General features: G+C 34.3%; 1 protein-coding gene across 2 annotated transcripts; it reads left to right on the top strand.

The window, feature by feature from the left end:
• Positions 1-1,279: 1,279 nt before the first annotated feature.
• Positions 1,280-4,054, top strand: LOC139862201 (F-box/FBD/LRR-repeat protein At1g13570-like). 2 transcript variants are annotated; one of them, XM_071850763.1, is made up of 4 exons: positions 1,280-1,824; positions 2,994-3,241; positions 3,347-3,502; positions 3,590-4,054. In XM_071850763.1, exons 1-4 carry the CDS (start codon positions 1,815-1,817, stop codon positions 3,881-3,883), a joined length of 708 nt encoding a protein of 235 aa, XP_071706864.1. In that variant the 5' UTR covers positions 1,280-1,814; the 3' UTR covers positions 3,884-4,054. The 2 variants fall into 2 exon arrangements, with proteins under 2 accessions (XP_071706864.1, XP_071706863.1); XM_071850762.1 differs by having other exon boundaries at positions 2,438-3,241.
• The last annotated feature ends 15,254 nt before the right edge of the window (positions 4,055-19,308 follow it).

Raw genomic sequence — 19,308 nt, 5'->3', positions numbered from 1 at the left:
TAAATTACTATGTCAAAATTAAATTAAACCTTACATTAAATTACGATGGTAGTGGGTGCCGGCGGTGGATGTATGTGTGGATTTAAATTTTGTTTTATCTGGTAACCACGCTATTTCACGATGATGTCGACGATGTTGATTTCTTCATGTGTAGGTAGTTTGCTTCAAAGAATGTGTAGGTCAGAGGTTAATTTCTTTACATCTACAACTACCAAATTTTGTTAATTACTTTCAAAACAACATGTGGGTTTTCTTTGATTTTAGTAAGATCAAGAAATAGATTTTTATTATAAGCAGAACTACATGAGTGAAAGATGATTTATTATTTTTTTTTTTTTAAGTTTTTCTAGATCTGCTTATGCATCTTAAGTTTTTGGATCTCAAATTAAAGTTTATTATTTTGGAGATGAGGAAAATTGTGGTGAAGAAAGAAAAAGAAAGTTTTGAATCTCAAAATTTCAAATTATTGAAGATAGAGATTGAGGTGAAGAAATTAAGTTTTTGGATCTCAGGTTTTTAGATCAATTTAGACGATGAAGGATTATGAAAGAAAGGTACATATCTCTATTAAAGGGAGACAGAGGAAGACAGACAGTGCTCGATTTAAGGGAGAGAAAATCCTAAATTGATCTGAGTTCAATTGTGAAAATAATGATGAAGATAATGATGAATCTATTGAAAAAATGATGACATGGTGGATTACGGTGTGTAGATGAGATGATGATAAGTTTATATATACATTTTTAATTTGATTTGTTGATTTTATAAAAGTATGAAACTAGGGTTTTAATTTGAGAATGATGAACCTGAGATGATGAGGATGAGGATGAAAAGATAAATTAAATAATAAAGAAAAGAAATAAAATAAAAAGACCAAAGTACCCTCACATGCTTTGCACATGACTAAACAAACGGCTGAAATTGACAGAAAGTAGACGGGGGGACGAGGGATGTACTCTTTTGATAGTTTAGGGACGAGGAATGCACAAAAAAAAGAAAAAGGACAGGGAGTCAAAATCGATATAAAGTTCAGGGACGAGTAATGAAATTTTGTGTATATAATACTCCCTCCGTCTCATTCCAATAGTCCACAGACAAAAAGCACGCAGTTTTAGGAAATCTCACTAACTTCATTTCTCCACCAATGAAATATCTTCTCTCTCCAGATCCACCAATGAAATATCTTATTTTCTTTCTATTTATGGAAGTGGACTATCAGAATGGGACATCCCATAATAGAATAATGGCCTATTGACGGAGGTAGTATATATATAATACCTTTAAACTACAAGCCTTTGGTACTACCCTTCTCACTCCACAACCAGTCAATAACAATATTCTAGTCGCCGGCAAAAAGTCACCACTGTGCGACCGGATTTTTTTTTTTTTTTTTTTAATTTGTTACCGAGATTCATTCTCAGCACTCCGTGATACTCAGTTTTATTTCAGTAAATTAACATCATGTGGTTTGTTCCCACTCTAAAAGAACGGCAACTTCAATTTTTTATTATTTTATAGGAGATTTTAAATTTTAATTAGTTCTCAGTGTGTCCAAAATCAATCAACGCAACTCTTTCGTTTGTACTTGTCTGGCTCACCTGAAAAACTTGCAACGATCAAAGTTGGAATTTTGGGTACTTATTTAGAGTTTTTCTCTGAATATCTGAAGTTAAAAAACCATACTCCCTCCAGAGTTTGTGATGATGACTGTGAAAAACAGGATGACAAGTTTTGTCGTATATGAATTCCGACAGTGACCGTTAACTGTTACTTTTCCGGCAAGATCCTTACATATTTACTTACTTACTGTACGGATGTCACTTGGTATGATGCTTTTTTCTTTTGATTTTAATTACACTCACTTTGTTTGTCACTATAAATTTGGGGTTTTTTAGTTTTTCGGTTTTCGGGTTGACCCATCGCTGATCTAGATCGGTTCTACTGGTTGACCCGATTTGTTGCTTTTCTGTAGAAATCGGACTTGTGGTTTTAGTTTCTAAATAGCCATGACATTCATGAATTATCTTTTCAGGGCCGGTCCCGAGAATTTAAGGGCTTAGGCCCTGATGAATATTGTAAAATATTTAAAAAAACTGCTTCGGATTCGCTAGAATGCTAATCGACTTTAATTTCTTTTATTTCTGGGGTATTGATTGTTTTTTTTTTTTTTTTTTTTGACTATTGTGCTTTGTGTTCGCTTATTCATTTGAGTTTTCTTAATTCTCTTACTTCTCAAATCTTCGATTATGTATATAAAAAATTGGGCCCCAAAAAATCATGAGCCCGAGCGGTCGATCACTTTGCTCTCCCTCCGCTGCATCTTTTTATACATACTTAAATTCAATGCTTATCCTTATAATGGATATAATGGATATGGATACTACCATTAAAATATGTATTACTACGTATGACTTAATTATGTGTGTCTTCTTGTTAGATTATGGAACTGGTTCAAGAGACCATTAAAGAATCCAAATTGCCATCACCTGAAGATGATATCATCAGCACCATGCCCGAGAACGTGATAACTAATATACTACATTGTTTGCCTATACGAGATGCAGTCAGAACTGGCATCTTGTCTAGAGACTGGCGGTTTAAGTGGACTAAACTTACCCAACTTGTTTTCGATTACAATTTTTTTAACGATCCACTTGATATTCGTCTTGAATATTATTTCTCCAAGGTTATACCTAAGCTTCTTCTTCATCTTAACGCTGCTATAACCAAGTTTGTTCTTTTCATAGAAGATCATGAATTCTTCCCGATATTTTATGAGTACGTTAACGATATTAACATTTGGGTTATGTTCTTGTCCCGAAAAGGAATCAAGGAGTTTACTCTTATAAGTAGACAACCCCGACTTAAGTTGCATTCCCATATTTTCTCGTGTCATGGGTTGACACATTTGAAGCTTGATAATTGTTCTGTTTGTCCCATGCCTAGTTTTATTGGTTTCCCGAATCTATTGAGCTTAGATTTGTCTTCTGTAGTATTTGGAAGCTACACATATGGGGAGTTTATCTCTCGGTGTCCGTTATTAGAGAGTCTGAAAATTGATTTTGATACCACGTATGAAATAAAACGATCCGAGATTGCAAAACTTGAAAATCTCAAAGTGTTATCGCTTCGGTTGTGTAATCTTGACAATATGACAAAGATCACACGAAGTGGTTTCTTCCAACTTATGCGGTTTTTCCCAAAACTTCAAGAGCTTTGTCTATGTTTTAAAAACTGCAAGGTAAATGTAAATTTGGATCTTTTGAATTTGATTTTTACAACAAAAAAGGCTTTATATGAAATTTCAAATTGTACCACCTTTTATTTTTCTTTTCTCCTTTTGTAGTTTTTGGAAGATGAAATAAATATCGATGCGATTGCGTTGTTACCGTGCCTAAAGACTCTTGAATTGAACAGAGTAGATTTTCAGAATAGTATTATGGTATCATGTGTTGTTGAATTGATTTGTAGCTCCCCAAATTTGAAGACACTTAATATCACAGTGAGTGAAATACGTCATCTATCATTCTGAATTATTCATCATTTTAATTTCTCATATTTGTGCCTCTGAATAATGATAATTTTGTAGGCTGCATCCAGTACCCAAAACCCACCAGAGTCTTTAGAGGTTAATTATAGCAGAATGGTGCAGTTGAAGCTTCATACAGTGTTCTTGGCATGTGTAAAAGGGTTAGAGTCTGAAATATGTTTTATCAAGTTTCTACTTGCTTATTCCCCGTACCTAAAGAAGATGATTATTAATACATTCTCAACTCGATTGTTTGGCGGTGACGGTGATCGTGGAGCAATAATATTTACGACCAAGTTGTTGAAGCTCCACCGAACCTCCCCTGTATCTGAAATTGATTTCAAGTGGTATTAATCTGTAGAACCTGTTGTTTTATCTTTGTTTTGTTGAACTTGTGGCTTCTGCTGTACTTTTTAAGTTTGCTTGCACCAGCAATGTTACTCTCAGACATATTGAATCTAAGTGAAGCTTTGATAATGGTGTCCGTTGTGCTTTTGCAGTAATTTTGAATTAGTGACAATAGTTTAGTTTGCTAAGAAAGGTTGTGCTTTGAATGATTTAGTGGTGTTTGTTAAAATGCCTAACAGATGTGGCTGCTCAGTTTATGTTTTGAGGTTGCTTTTTTAAGTTTGATCCGTTTATAGCCTAAGGCCACATGTAATGGTCCGTGAGTGGACCCGCCACCCACCGCCACCTGGCTCACCCCCACCACCGAACCGACACCTCACCCGCCAGCCACCCCCTCACCCTCTTCTAACGGCTCTTCGTGGGGCTCACTATTTTTTTTTGTTTTTTTTCCCCAACGGCTACAGAATTGATTTTTTTTTTCTTTTACAGATTTATTTACTTATCTTTTTATACATACACATACTACACAAACAAAACCACTCAACACTCCCAATCTTCCATTCCAAAAAAATGTCTCAACAAAATAACAACGATTTCTTTAACCATATGTTAAACAATCCAATCCCGTCACCGAATCATTCATCATCGAACCAAGCTAGCAATTCGTCTCCAACTACCATTTCAACAACAATTACAATTTGTTCAACCACCAACACTACCATTTCAAAAACAATTACAATATCAAAACATGCATCCATACTATACACAACCACAATTTTCTATCCCCCAACAACAATTCTTTTCACAATCTCAACAACAACAAGTTCCATACAATTTGTCACAACATATAACACAACCGACGCTTGAAAGCGTACCCGAAACACAACCCGGGATCGAAAAACAAAAAGCTAAAAGAAAGGGAAAAGCTAAAGTAGCTGAAGGAAGCGAAAAGCCGAAACGTCTAATGCATTGGACTGCAGAAGAAGAAGTAATTTTGGCCGAACGTTGGCTCGATGAGACGGAAAATCCGAAAATTGGAAATTCACAATCGACCGATTCGTTTTAGACTACGGATGTATCCAACTATAATAAATTCGCCGATCGAAGTAGAAACACCGATCAAATAACCGGGAAATGGACGAAAATGGCAAGAGATATCAAAGTTTTTATTAGTATTTACAACCAATTAAAAAAAATTTGGCCAAGTGGAGCTAATGACGCAGATATCATTGAAGCGGCGCGTGATGAATATCGGAAGCGTCAAAGTGCCGTGTTTACGCATTACAAAGCATGGCAAGTACTCAGAAGGTGTCCGAAGTTTTTTGTCCCGGATGGCATAATGACATCCCGTAGGCGTCCATTACCCGAAGCACCGATCACTTTGGGGGACGATCAACCTTTAAAGGTTGATCCAAACCCCGGTCACACTACTTTATTCGGGGAAGACGCAATCCGGCGTCCACCGGGTCGACAAGCCGGTAGAAAAAGCCGAAAGAGTTCGGCTTCATCCGATGCCGCCTCGTCTTGTTCATCCGAAGAAGTTCGTTCTCAACTGTTGGAGGCCCAAAAAGAAATTGCTTTAACTCAAAAACAAAAACGACAATCGTCTTTAATGAAAGTAATGAATCGCGCCTTTCGAATTTTCAACACAAGCATAAACCCGGGTTTGCCAACGGAAGACCAACAAATACTTCAAAAGTATCGACAAAGAATGAAGACGATCTTGCTAACCGAAGAAGACACCGAAGAACAACAAAACGAAGACGAAGACGAAGACGACGACCCGACACCACTCGAGTAGCTCTTTTTTTAATAATAAGTTCGTATTTGTTTTTTATTAATTATGCAACGTTTTTATTTTATTTTATTTTATGTATTGTCTTTTATTTTTAATTATGTAATGTTTTTTAATTTCTTAGTAATGTAATGTTTTAATTTTATTTAATAAAATGTTATTGGCATTTATTTTATGTATTTAAATAATAATTTAAAATTGGTTAAAGTTTGAAATGGAGTGTATGATTGTGAGTGTTTAGTGAAAGGAATGTGAAAGGAATGTTAAAGGGTTTGTGCTGATGTGGCGCTGATGTGGATGAAAGAAGTTCGGTGAAAGAATTGTATGATTGTATGTGGCCTAAGGGATAACCCCTTAGGGCGTGTACATCTGACTAAAAAAAATGATGCCGTTCTCCGAGTAGCGTTAACAGGAAAACTTTATCCGTTTTACCCGTCTATTATAGTCTTTACTTAGTTTAATATTGAACAATACTTTGGTTCAACTAGTAGTTATTGGCTATTCTAAACTAATGATTTCAAGAATTAGACTCACTGTCAACAAGATAAGGAGATCAAGTGAAAAGCTTGGTTGAAACATTATGTCATGCGTTTATCGAAAATAAAACATGTGTTGAAAAGCAACATATGCCAGCATCTGCCTACTCTATCAACACGTGAAGAATTTTGGTTGCCTAATTGTAATTATATCACTCTTGTTTCTTGTTAACTGCTCTTAACAGCATCCCTCCTGCCTAATTCCAGAAATGGTATTTGTTACCCAATTGGTGCATAATCTTATCTCCTTTTCAATATTGCAATTATTTTGTATAATTTAACATGTTTTTATGCTGTGAATGATAGATCTTTATAAGGATAACACAAACACATGTGATGATAGATACTTTTGTACTAGTTTTATACTTCCAAACTTAAAACTTCATAATCATAACTATCTAACATCACATGCGCTTTCCTCATTAGCTGTTCTTACCCAATTCAAACAACGATTCTTTACATGTCTTCGGTATAAGGTCATGAAGGAAATCGATATCCATACATAACGCTTTCCATCCTACCTAACTATTTGATACTATACAAGCACGTTTTTTGGAAATGTAGTTTCAAGAATGGAAATATAGATCTTGATAAGTTTCGTACTAGTCTTTTTTGTGCGTGGTCACTAATCATCACGTGGTTCTCTGTTAATTAGTATCCGAATTAGGTAGAAGTATTATTCGACCAATGTCTACTTAAGGCTCATTCTTCATCCACTTTATGCACAGCGTTTCAACCTAATTTTTGGTCTTTGAAAGAACTAAAGAAACGAAATGCTTAGTGAGCTGCCAAAGGCGTTGCTCGAAGATGAGTTTGAAGATTTACTGGAAAACATGGAATTAGATGAAGGCCTACTTATGGAGTTACTTGAAGAGATAAATGTCGACGACAACTTTGATCAAACGTCAGTTAAAGAAACAGAGGTTATTGATAGTTGTGACTCGTGTTATTTCTTTTCTGATCATGAGTGTCAACTACTATTTGATCATGACAAGCTAATACAAGATATTGAGTACTGGATGACACAAGAAATCGTTAATATGCCTTACTCGTTTGCGGGATTCACACTTGAGAACAAGATTACGCCTTTTTGGTACATGGAGAGTGTAGTCGAAGAGGATATGATTGATGACACCGCTTGTGTTGAGTTGTGGGAGAGATAGAATTTGGTGAAACATTATAGAAAACTGTACTTTCATCGTTAGAAAAGGCGAATCATTGTTTATGTTGAATTATTGAAAATAAAATCTTAGTTAAAAAAATTGTTTATAAGTTCAGTTAGTTACTCAACCAACCATCTTTACCAGGTTGAAAGAGGGAGATCAGATATATGTCCATCATGGGTCAATTCCTGTGTATAAAATCTATATTGTAAACCATTACAGACTAGACATTTAAAAGCTATAATTTTTATACAAAAAGAATGAGAATATTCAGAATTTAATAGCTCTTAACATCCCTACATACACACATATGGGTTACTTAATTAGAAATGTGTAGCTTTCTATTCGGTAACAGAACCTCGAATGAACAAAGTAGTTAAAAGTTAACGGTAGTCATGTTTTTGTATTCCAGCAAAAACAACATAATCAAAAAGTTTAAGGTTGATCATAATGTTTAGATATTTGCTTATCAGAAGTAAAAACTCCATATAGATGATTATGACCTTGATTAGTATTGTTTGATTATGAAATTTGATAATAATGACATTATTGGATATATATCTTAGGGTCCATTTACTTTCCTGAATATCTCTTAATTCAGTAAGTAAAATTGTTGTTTCTTTGTCACTTAATTTGTCGCTTAATCTGAATATTGGCCTGTTTATAGGAGACATAGAATAAGACACTCTTATCAAATAGAGACATATGAAAACAAAACTTAATATCAAAAAAAGTAAACAGCCCCTTAGTTTATTAATGAAGCTTGGATTTTGTTACAGTAATTTGCATAGGAGTTGTCCTCCAAAAACTACACTTGAACTAGAAAATGCTTTATTGAAATGTATACGTTGTCGTAGGACCGAATAATTGATTGCAACGATCATGTAATCACATTTTGAATGTTGGAGAAGCTAATTTCTTCGAAAGACTGCCATTAAAGAATGTTTTTCCACATCTTTAGTCATCAGCCATTCTGTAAAACAGATGACATTCTAAGAACACAAAAAAAGTTGCAGACAACATATTAAAATGGGGAAAGCTTGATTAAAACATTGAATGACATGTTTTAATCATGTAACATGTTTTATGTGTAGTAAAGCAACATATGCCAGCATCTGCCTACTTTATAACCATGTGAGAAACTTGCCTAATTCTAAGATCACTGGTTAGTTTCGTAAAATTTTCTCGACAACCTCCCCCGTGCCTAATTCCACAAATGGTATTCGTGATCCACCCGTCCATGATCTTATCACGCTCATTTGCAATTTTTCTCAAGTTTTGTTAAATCTAACATTTTTTGTTGTGACCAAATTACCCTTTTAAAGCGATATACCGTCACATCTCATTATAGATAAACCTTCCACATGTCATACTTCAAAATTTTGAGCAAAATAACATCATGTGCGCTTTCGAGATTAGCTGTACTTACCGAATTTTAACAAAGATTCTTGACATGTTTTTGGTATGGTTACAAAGGAAATCGATTTACATAACAAGACCAGCTCAACATTCCGCCTAACTGTTTGATAATTTTCAAGCACTTATCATGTTGAGTTTTAACAAAAATGGAAAATTTTGGATCTTAATCAACTTTCGTACCATACTCTTTATGTCGAATAATGACCACGTGATTCTTTATCAATTTATAGTAACATTAGGTACACATACTTTTCAAGTTGATTGTGTACTTAAGTCCCATTCTTCATCGGCTTATTGCATACTTCCTTTCATCTTGAAAAAGAAAAAAAAAAAAAAAAAACCATCGAGTCGTTTTTATTGCATAGTTGTTTATCGATCAAACTCACCGAGTTATCATAAATCCATGGATTCAGAACTAATGCTAAGCGAGTTACCAACATCATTCACAGATGTTTATGAAGACTTAATGGAAAATATGGAATTAGATGAAGAGGTACTTAAAGTGTTACTTGAAGAGATATATGATGATAACACGAATCAAACAGTGATTGATTCAATGGTTAACAACGAGCTAACCTCGAACGAAAACATTGGTGATCAATCGTCTTATTTGTTTTCTGATCAAGAGTTGGATAAACTAATGTTTGATTATGAGAAACAAATACTACTAGATTTGGATTACTGGATTAGCCAAGATTTTATTGAACCGCCTTGCGCGTTTTCAGAATATACATTTCAGAACGAGTTGGTGCCTTTTTGGCACGTCGAAAGAGTTGAAGATGATATGATTGATGATAGTTCTTACGTCGAGTTGTGGGAAAGATGAGTGTCGGGAAATCGTTCATCGGAAGCATAAAATAGTTGTATTCCGATTGTTCGAAAAGTTTAAAACATGTTTTGAATGAATAAAAAAATGTAAGATTTATTATTTGGAAAACGTTTGATTATAAGTTTATACTCCGTATTATTTATCTGTTTAATCATAGTTGCAAGGTTAGAATGTGTATCAGCATTTGTAGGTACGTTAGCACGTACAAACTTCCTTTCATGTATCCATTACTAATTTTGAACACGTAATTTCAATTTACTTAACATTTATGATTTATTCTACTCAGGGCCTAAAATGTCTAATGAACAAATTGAAATTTTGGACTAAAACAACAGAAATGATTGCGTACAATTATAACTCACAATCAACAAAGAATAAAATAAGTGCGATAAATTAAATTGACACAAACAAATAAAGTTACATTACAGTTGTTTTTCAAATCGTTTCCTATTCTAAATCAAGTCCTTAACCGGCTAGACCTCGCAATCCGCGAGCCCAATATTCTCGGCCCTGGGATCCTCAAGCCACATTGGACCAGCACGTGCACTCGAGAAAAGTTTTGACCACACCATTGTTGGAGTATAATATATGTACCACGGTCAAATCACTGTTGAACCGTAACCAACCCGAGAACATATTTCCAACAGACTCCCACTTGCACTGACATTAATAATATTGGTTAGTCTTAAAAGACACACCATATGTAACAACCAGTCAGTTAAGTTACACTCCTATATTTTGATTTATATCAATCATCCTTTTGTTCTAGATATCTATATGAACGTGTGACATGGTTAAGTGTCAATCATCATCGTTCAAGATTATGTTTTCCGATTGAGATTTGTGGTGATCAAATAGACTGCAATTGCATTAATTCAGTCGTAGCATGGCCATGCATTTAATTCAGCACAAATCAACGAGGGGCCCAGAGATATCGCTTCAACTTGCTTAGAGAAGAAGGAACAAATTGCTTCAACTGTATAGACATCCACCACATCCCATATTATACCTGATCTGCACCCTTATGACTGGCATTTACGCACATCGTTAAATACATGTCAAAGTAGAATATAGTTTGTGTCAGGATTCCTCATACATATCCACTCTAGGATAAATGATGTTGCCATCTTAGAGCTTACTTGTGACTTAAAACCATGAAGTAGCGTCTAAGTGTGGTCATTCCAGAACTTTGAATACCATGAAGTAGCGTCTAAGTGTGGTCATTCCAGAACCTTGAATCAACTATCAAGTTCCTCATGAATGTAGTTTCATATAAGCCTATATTACTATACTTCAAAGCAGCCTTAATTCAATTCTCTCTTCCGTAGAGAATGACCGACTGTGGAGGTTTATGAAATAATATTCATTGGAAGTTAAAACATGCAAAATGAAACATGGCAATATACAATGAAATGATCGCATCGTGCGTATAATATAATCTCAATATATTAATCATCAGATCAATTGCAACATATATTATTGCCGAATGTTTAAAGTTTCAAACTTAACATAATAAATACAATCAAACTTTATCATCAATGAAACGAATGCCAATAGACATGCTATGAGCATCATGCTTAGTCTGTGACAAAGGCTTGGTGAAAGGATCAGCCAAGTTCTTAGTCGTGTCTACTCTACTTAATAATATGTCATTTTCTGCTACAAGTTGACGGATGTAATGGTACTTTCTGAGTATGTGCCGTGTGCGCTTTTGTGACCTCGGTTCTTGAGCCAAGACAACCGCACTCACATTGTCGCAGAAAATCTCAATAGGATCATGGATTGTAGGAACCACACCTAGATCCCCGATGAATTTCTTTATCCACATGGCCTCTTTAGCAGCTTCATTTACCGCTATATACTCGGCTTCTGTCGTAGAATCAGCAATAGTACTTTGCTTGGAGCTTCTCCAAGTGACGGCTCCACCGTTCAAAATAAACATAAATCCAGATTGCGATGAGCAATCATCTCTATCTGATTGGAAGCTAGCGTCCGAGTATCCTTTAACGCTCAGCTCGTCATTCCCACCATAGACCAAGAACATATCTTTAGTTCTCCTAAGATACTTTAGAATGTTCTTGATTGCTATCCAATGAGCTTCACCAGGGTTGGCCTGATATTGACTAGTCATGCTTAGTGCATACGATACGTCAGGCCTAGTGCATATCATGGCATACATGATCGACCCTATAGCTGAAGCATATGGAGTCCGACTCATGGTAGCTGATTCCAAGTCAGAATTAGGACATTGAGACTTGCTCAATATCATTCCAGGGTTCATAGGAACACACCCTTTCTTGGAGTTGTGCATACCGAATTTCTTCAGTATCTTATCTACATATGCACTTTGGCTTAGCCCAATCAATCTCCTTGACCTATCTCGATAGATCTTAATACCCAAAATATATGATGCATCTTCCAAATCTTTCATGGAGAAACATTTCCCTAGCCAAGCTTTGACATCTTTCAATGTCGGGATATCATTTCCCATGAGTAATATGTCATCGACATATAGTACAAGGAAGACTACAACACTCCCACTAGACCTAACATAGACACATGGCTCATCTTCGCTTCTGATAAAACCAAATTCTTTGATTTTCTCATTAAAGCAAAGATTCCAGCTACGAGAAGCTTGTTTAAGTCCATAAATGGACTTTTGAAGCTTGCACACACTTTTAGGATACTTAGGATGTACAAAACCCTCAGGCTGTGTCATAAACACATCCTCTGTTAGCTTACCATGAAGGAAAGCTGTTTTACATCCATTTGCCATATTTCGTAGTCATAAAATGCAGCTATGGCAAGAAGTATTCTAATGGATTTCAACATCGCCACTGGTGAAAAAGTTTCATCATAGTCTACACCATATTGTTGTATATAACCCTTAGCCACCAGTCTGGCTTTGAATGTGTGTACATTTCCATCCATGTCAGTCTTCTTCTTGAATACCCACTTACACCCAATGGTTTTAATTCCTGGTGTATGATCAGTCAAGGTCCAGACTTGATTATCATGCATGGACTGAATCTCGTTGTCCATAGCCTCCTTCCATTTGGCAGACTCGGGGCCTGTCATCGCTTCCTGATAGGTAATAGGTTCATCAGAATCTATATTTTGGTCATCACCCTCAAATATGTGTAAACTATATTTCTTTGGTGTTTGACGTACTCTATCAGATCTACGTATGGGTGGTGGCTGTAGGTCAGTTTCTCTCTCAATAGCAGGCTCGTCGACCTCTTGAGGAGAATTGGTTCCAATATCGGTTTCCATGTCGGTTGATTCTTGTGATGACCCGGAAAATTCTTACCAAATTTAAACTTAATCTTGTATGATTAACGTTTCCGACACGATAAACAAAGTCTATGAAGTTAAATCTCAAAATTTTGAACTGTTCAATTAATCTTCGATTGTTCTCAACGAAACGCGAACAATTATATATAGATACATATACTATAACTGGAAAATGTAACAAAGTGTTGAGGATATGATACTGTGCATTAAACTTATTGGTTTAATTATCTGATTGATATATTTAACTACAGAGTTAAAAGATTATGCCAAACGATTCAAGTAAAAGATATTTACCGAGTCTCTTAAGAATTATGATATTATTACGAGTCTCTGTTGAGAGGTCCACTTGATTTGAGAAATCATTCATTTTAACGGTATTCGGAATAAATGGTGAATTATTTGTTTAAATAACGTAATTTGGACACATAAAATAATAAGGAATATTAACTGTTAAGAATTAATTATATTAATAACTTGTGATACGTATTTTAAAACGTGTTTATAAATATTGAGAATAGATATTAACTTGGTTATGAAACGTTTGATAAATACTATTATATTAATAAATAACGAGACAATGATTTATAGAAGTAAATGACCAAAATACTCTAAAGTTTAAGATATACTCTGGGTGGTATAATTTAGGGATAATTTAAGGCTATATTTTGACAAAGGTACGTGTCCCAGAATGAAAATTACAAGTTTTCTCAGCGTACGAAGGGACACTCAAAAAATCGGAACCGGGACATAAGTCGCGTAACAACGTACGACTTATCGGAACAAAAATTACAAGTTAACTATGCATGTGAATTTAATATAATATATAATTAATTATATAAATTAAATATATTATATATATTATTAATTATTATGTCGACAAACAAAAAAACAAAAATATGTGAGCTAGATCTGACGGCCATGCGATCGCATGAGAAATAGGCATAAAACCCATGCGATTGCATGGGCATCAGAATCAGGAATTATCCCTATAAATACCAGGTTTCTGCGCGAGTTGTTTTACACATATATTACTATGTGTAAATTTATTTATTTAAATTATTATTATTATTATTATTATTATTAAGATTATTATTATTTATTTTATTATTATTAATAGTATTATTATTATTATTATTATTATTATTATTAATTATATCACTTAAAATACTACGACGAGGTCATGAGCGTGTCACTTTCAAAATGGGTTTTCAAGTGGGATAGAGCTAAGGAAACTATGGGTTATTACTAAGGAGGTTATGGGTATTGTTCGAGGGTTTTGCTCGTAAGTCAAACCTAGTGTTTATCATCTCCGTTACTTCTACGTACTATCCTACAATATTGAATCTCAATATTGATACGCAAGCACTCATATTTTATCTTTTATATATTAATTGTGTATCCATGTCTAGTGCTCGAGTATATATATTTATACATACGTGTATGCTAAATTTTGTCATTAAACAGTTTATAATAGATCACGAATTAAATACATATATTACTGGTAAAAGGTATATGATATACATGTTTTTGGAAAGCTGGCGAAAAATCAATAACTTTTCATTTAGATATCGAATAATTTTGATGAACGGATTAAAATATATGAGCAACTGAATTATGATTGAAGTTAATTGAAATTGCTTTTGAATCTACAATTATGATTTAAACAACTTGTTTACGAGATTGATAAATTGGATTTTTGAATATTACCAACCGAGTAAATGAATCCTTATATAAGGTACGTCTCGTTTTGTTAAACTATTGTCAAAATTGACTTTTTGAAATGACTTTGGATAACTTTTATATGTCGATCTCGAGCATTAGGATTGTGATACACTATGACCTGACCTAGATTTATAGACATTTATTGACCAACATATGTTCTCTAGGTTGAGATCTACGATTCTTTGATATACCGAGTTTCGGTTACATTACGATGAACAACTGTATGTGCTGCTAAGGTGAGTTTCATTTGCTCCCTTTTTAAATGCTTTTGCAATATATATTTTTGGGCTGAGAATACATGCACTTTATTTTAAACGCAATGGATACAAGTACATACTTAATTTTACACTGAGTTTGAACCAAAAATCCCTTAGCTTTGGTAACTAGTAACTGCCAGTTATAAGAACTGGTGGACGCGAGTAGTAGAATATGGATCCATAGGGCTTGATATCCCCGTCCGAGCTAGAGCACTAGCCTTTTAACGGACGTATGCTATTTGAGAAGCGTACACGTTGGTTTGCGTGTATTATTAAGATGATTATACAAAGGGTACAAATTATATATACGTTAAGTTTAGTTACCAGGGTGCTCAATTTCGTAGAATATTTTGATAAACGTTTCTGGATGAAACAACTGAAATCTTGTGATCCATCTTTATATACAGATTATGTGAAACATACAAACTATGAACTCACCAACCTTTGTGTTGACACTTGTTAGCATGTTTATTCTCAGGTTCCCTAGAAGTCTTCCGCTGTTTGCTTATATGATAGACAAGCTATGTGCATGGAGTCTTATATGGCATATTTTTCAAGAAAACGTTGCATTCACCAATTCATCATCATGTACCTTATTTTGACTGCATTGTCAACGGAAGTACTATTGTAAACTATTATATACGGTGATTGTCTATATGTAGAAATCATCATATGTCGAAAACCTTTGATTTAAATATTCATTTATGGTATGCCTTTTCAAAAGAATGCAATGTTTACAAAACGTATCATATAGAGGTCAAATACCTCGCAATGAAATCAATGAATGACGTGTTCGTCCATATGGATTTGGAGCGATCGTCACAGTTGGTATCAGAGCGTTGGTCCTAGCGAATCAGGTCTTGCATGAATGTGTCTAACTGATAGTTGTTAAGATGCATTAGTAAGTCTGGACTTCGACCGTGTCTGCAAGTTAAAAGTTTTGCTTATCATTTCTTGTCGGAAATTACATGCTTATCATTCTTAAGTCTAGACACGTTTTCCTACATTTATTGCATAAATAGTGTATAGACAAAAATTCATATCTTAGCGTATCTGTTACTGTAAACTTTTCCTGATATCTTCCGAAAATTTCTCCGTGATTTATGGAATTTGGTATTATATATACATATGTAAATTATGTATTGAAGAATAGCAAACTAAATTCTATAATCTAATTCATATCAAAAATCATCTCCCTATTTATACAAGATGGATCCCGTATCTAGTTCAAACTCTGACAGCTATTCCGATATGGATATTCACCTGAATTTCGAAGACAGTGTAACCGGAATGGATCAACCAATTTGCCATCATCTATTCTGGATGAATTGAGGATGGGTTCGTAGCCTACTTAATTATTGGAGACAAGAAGAAGGCGATCCCTTTCACCCACCACATTGCCCTCTTGGCGAAGAACCTGAAGCACTTACCGGTGAACCTGTTCGAGACACCATTTTCTCTCTCATTTCCAGAGTATCTCGTCACGATAATATACTATCTCAAATTCTGGATCTTATTTATCCGCTCGTCCGAACCGCCAATCATCCCGGTGTAGTAGAAGAAGTCAACGAGCTTCGTGCTCGGGTAGTGGCTTTGGAGAATATGATGCAAAGGTTACAAACACCAGCAGAATCACCGGCATCAACAGTACCACCGACAACAACACCAACAGTACCATTACCACCACCAAAAACATCTACATCGCAAACCTCAACTTCACAATCTGTTCCACGAGCATCAACGTCATACGCACCGTAGTTACCAAGAAATACCAGCAACAATAACCGATGAAGTATTAACTCATTTCCCCTGAAGAAATTTTATGTATATTTAATATATATGAATTTTGAAATCAAAATAAATATTTTCGTACTAAGCTATTACGTGTGAATCTTAACTGGTAGGTACTACTCGGTTAGTTCATATTACTAATATGCAATGATGTACATCCTTCATTAACGGCTTAATCATCGATAACTACAATATCTGTTTCAATTCAATGAATTTCATTTCATAATAAACCAAGTGTATTATTCAATAACATGGTTGATTTTACACTTTCATCTTCGATGCACTCGAAACTTTCTAGAAAACATCATTTGCACCTTGCGAAGTTTGCAAGAATTCCACGAATATCAACACCCTTCACCAAGGAATATCAATAAGAATAAATAATGAAGTATTGATTTCATTAGTGAAATACTCCGCGAAGATTATGTAATCTCTAATGTTTTAGAGATTATTCATTTCTAATTCAAGTTAAAAATCAAATGAGCTTAATATGATATTAACTCATTAAATCTGTATTACATCTGAAGAAATATACATACATATATTTTCATAAAGACTGTAATGAAAATTTTTTTGTACAAAATATTAATTGTGAAATCTTTAACGGGTAGGTAATACTCGGGAATATATAAGTTCACAATTAATATGTTACACTGTACATTCTTCAACTTTGATTCAAAAATTATTAACTATGCTCACAGTGATATACAATCGTTTTCATACAAATTCAATTACATATTCTGATATTGACGGATCAGAATCCAAGTCAAGATTTAACGGGTGACATCATTCTTAGATCTCTACATCTTTCAAAGCTATACTTTGACTTCAAAAATGTGAAAGATCCTTTAGCATTGTTATTACTGAAAATAATCTTGCCATCCTTTTCAAAGTATCCAGTTTTATCACACTTTCAACCAGTCAACTTCGACTTTTCAGATTAACCTTATTGTAACCTTGACATATACGTTTTTGTTACCGGGGAACCTTTTATGTTCCACCACATTAGCAGTAAATTTACTAACAACTTCATTAATCCTTGACCTTCTGAAAAATCATTATACTCATTAAAACCCTATCATGTACTCATCCACATCTTGTAACAATAATTGCCATACCAACTACCGGGAATTAGCAACCAGTATTTTGAATTTCGCAGCAATTCTACGCCAACAGTTATATATATACATATAATGTCTATCTTCTAGACTTACATACTTCGAATGTGAAGTTTCTGAAAAACACCCCAAACTACGAAACTAGTTCTACGAATTTTGGAAAAATGCTGATGAATCAGCAAAAACTATAAACGACTTTAACAGTCGAAAGTTTGATGATAAAGAGTAGTGTGTTGGAAAAGCACAGAAAAAGAGAAGGTTTGAAACTGGAAAACGGGTTGAGCAAAGTATGAAGGAAGCTGTAGACAAATCACAAGGACGAAATCTACCTTCAAAGAATCCAAATGATTCAGTGTCTGCTGAAACCATTAGTATGAATTTTACTTCTTATTCTAAACCTTCACAGACAGATATTTCGCATCATCCTCTGATATTAAAAATTCTAAGATATCATCGTATCTTCCATTATAAATATCCTCCATATTTCTGAAGATATTTTCATAACTATTCTTATCTGAAATCATTTATCTCTTGAAGCTATCTGTGTTACATCATAAAAGAAACTATTTTAGTTTCTAATTTCTGAAAATTTCGAAAAATGGATGTTTTTGAAGTAGTGTTGGGAATTGAAGCATGAGTTAGTATAATATAATGACACTTGATCAACATGATTATATTACAGTAAGTCATGCTGAGTTTCTAATGGAACGTGATATGAAATGTCCCGTTCTTATTGATTAAAAACGTTCCATATTAATTGATTTCGTTGCGAGGTTTTGACCTCTATATGAGACGTTTTTCAAAGACTGCATTCATTTTTAAAACAAACCATAACCTTTATTTCAAAAATAAAGGTTTAAAAAGCTTTACGTAGATTATCAAATAATGATAATCTAAAATATCCTGTTTACACACGACCATTACATAATGATTTACAATACAAATATGTTACATCGAAATCAGTTTCTTGAATGCAGTTTTTACACAATATCATACAAACATGGACTCCAAATCTTGTCCTTATTTTAGTATGCAACAGCGGAAGCTCTTAATATTCACCTGAGAATAAACATGCTTTAAACGTCAACAAAAATGTTGGTGAGTTATAGGTTTAACCTATATATATCAAATCGTAACAATAGACCACAAGATTTCATATTTCAATACACATCCCATACATAGAGATAAAAATCATTCATATGGTGAACACCTGGTAACCGACATTAACAAGATGCATATATAAGAATATCCCCATCATTCCGGGACACCCTTCGGATATGATATAAATTTCGAAGTACTAAAGCATCCGGTACTTTGGATGGGGTTTGTTAGGCCCAATAGATCTATCTTTAGGATTCGCGTCAATTAGGGTGTCTGTTCCCTAATTCTTAGATTACCAGACTTAATAAAAAGGGGCATATTCGATTTCGATAATTCAACCATAGAATGTAGTTTCACGTACTTGTGTCTATTTTGTAAATCATTTATAAAACCTGCATGTATTCTC

This window comes from Rutidosis leptorrhynchoides, chromosome 8 (assembly GCF_046630445.1).
Source record: "Rutidosis leptorrhynchoides isolate AG116_Rl617_1_P2 chromosome 8, CSIRO_AGI_Rlap_v1, whole genome shotgun sequence".
Classification (NCBI taxonomy): Eukaryota; Viridiplantae; Streptophyta; class Magnoliopsida; order Asterales; family Asteraceae; genus Rutidosis; species Rutidosis leptorrhynchoides.
The sequence above is the reverse complement of the archived record's forward strand: the minus strand, read 5'-3'. Positions and strand labels throughout refer to the sequence as shown.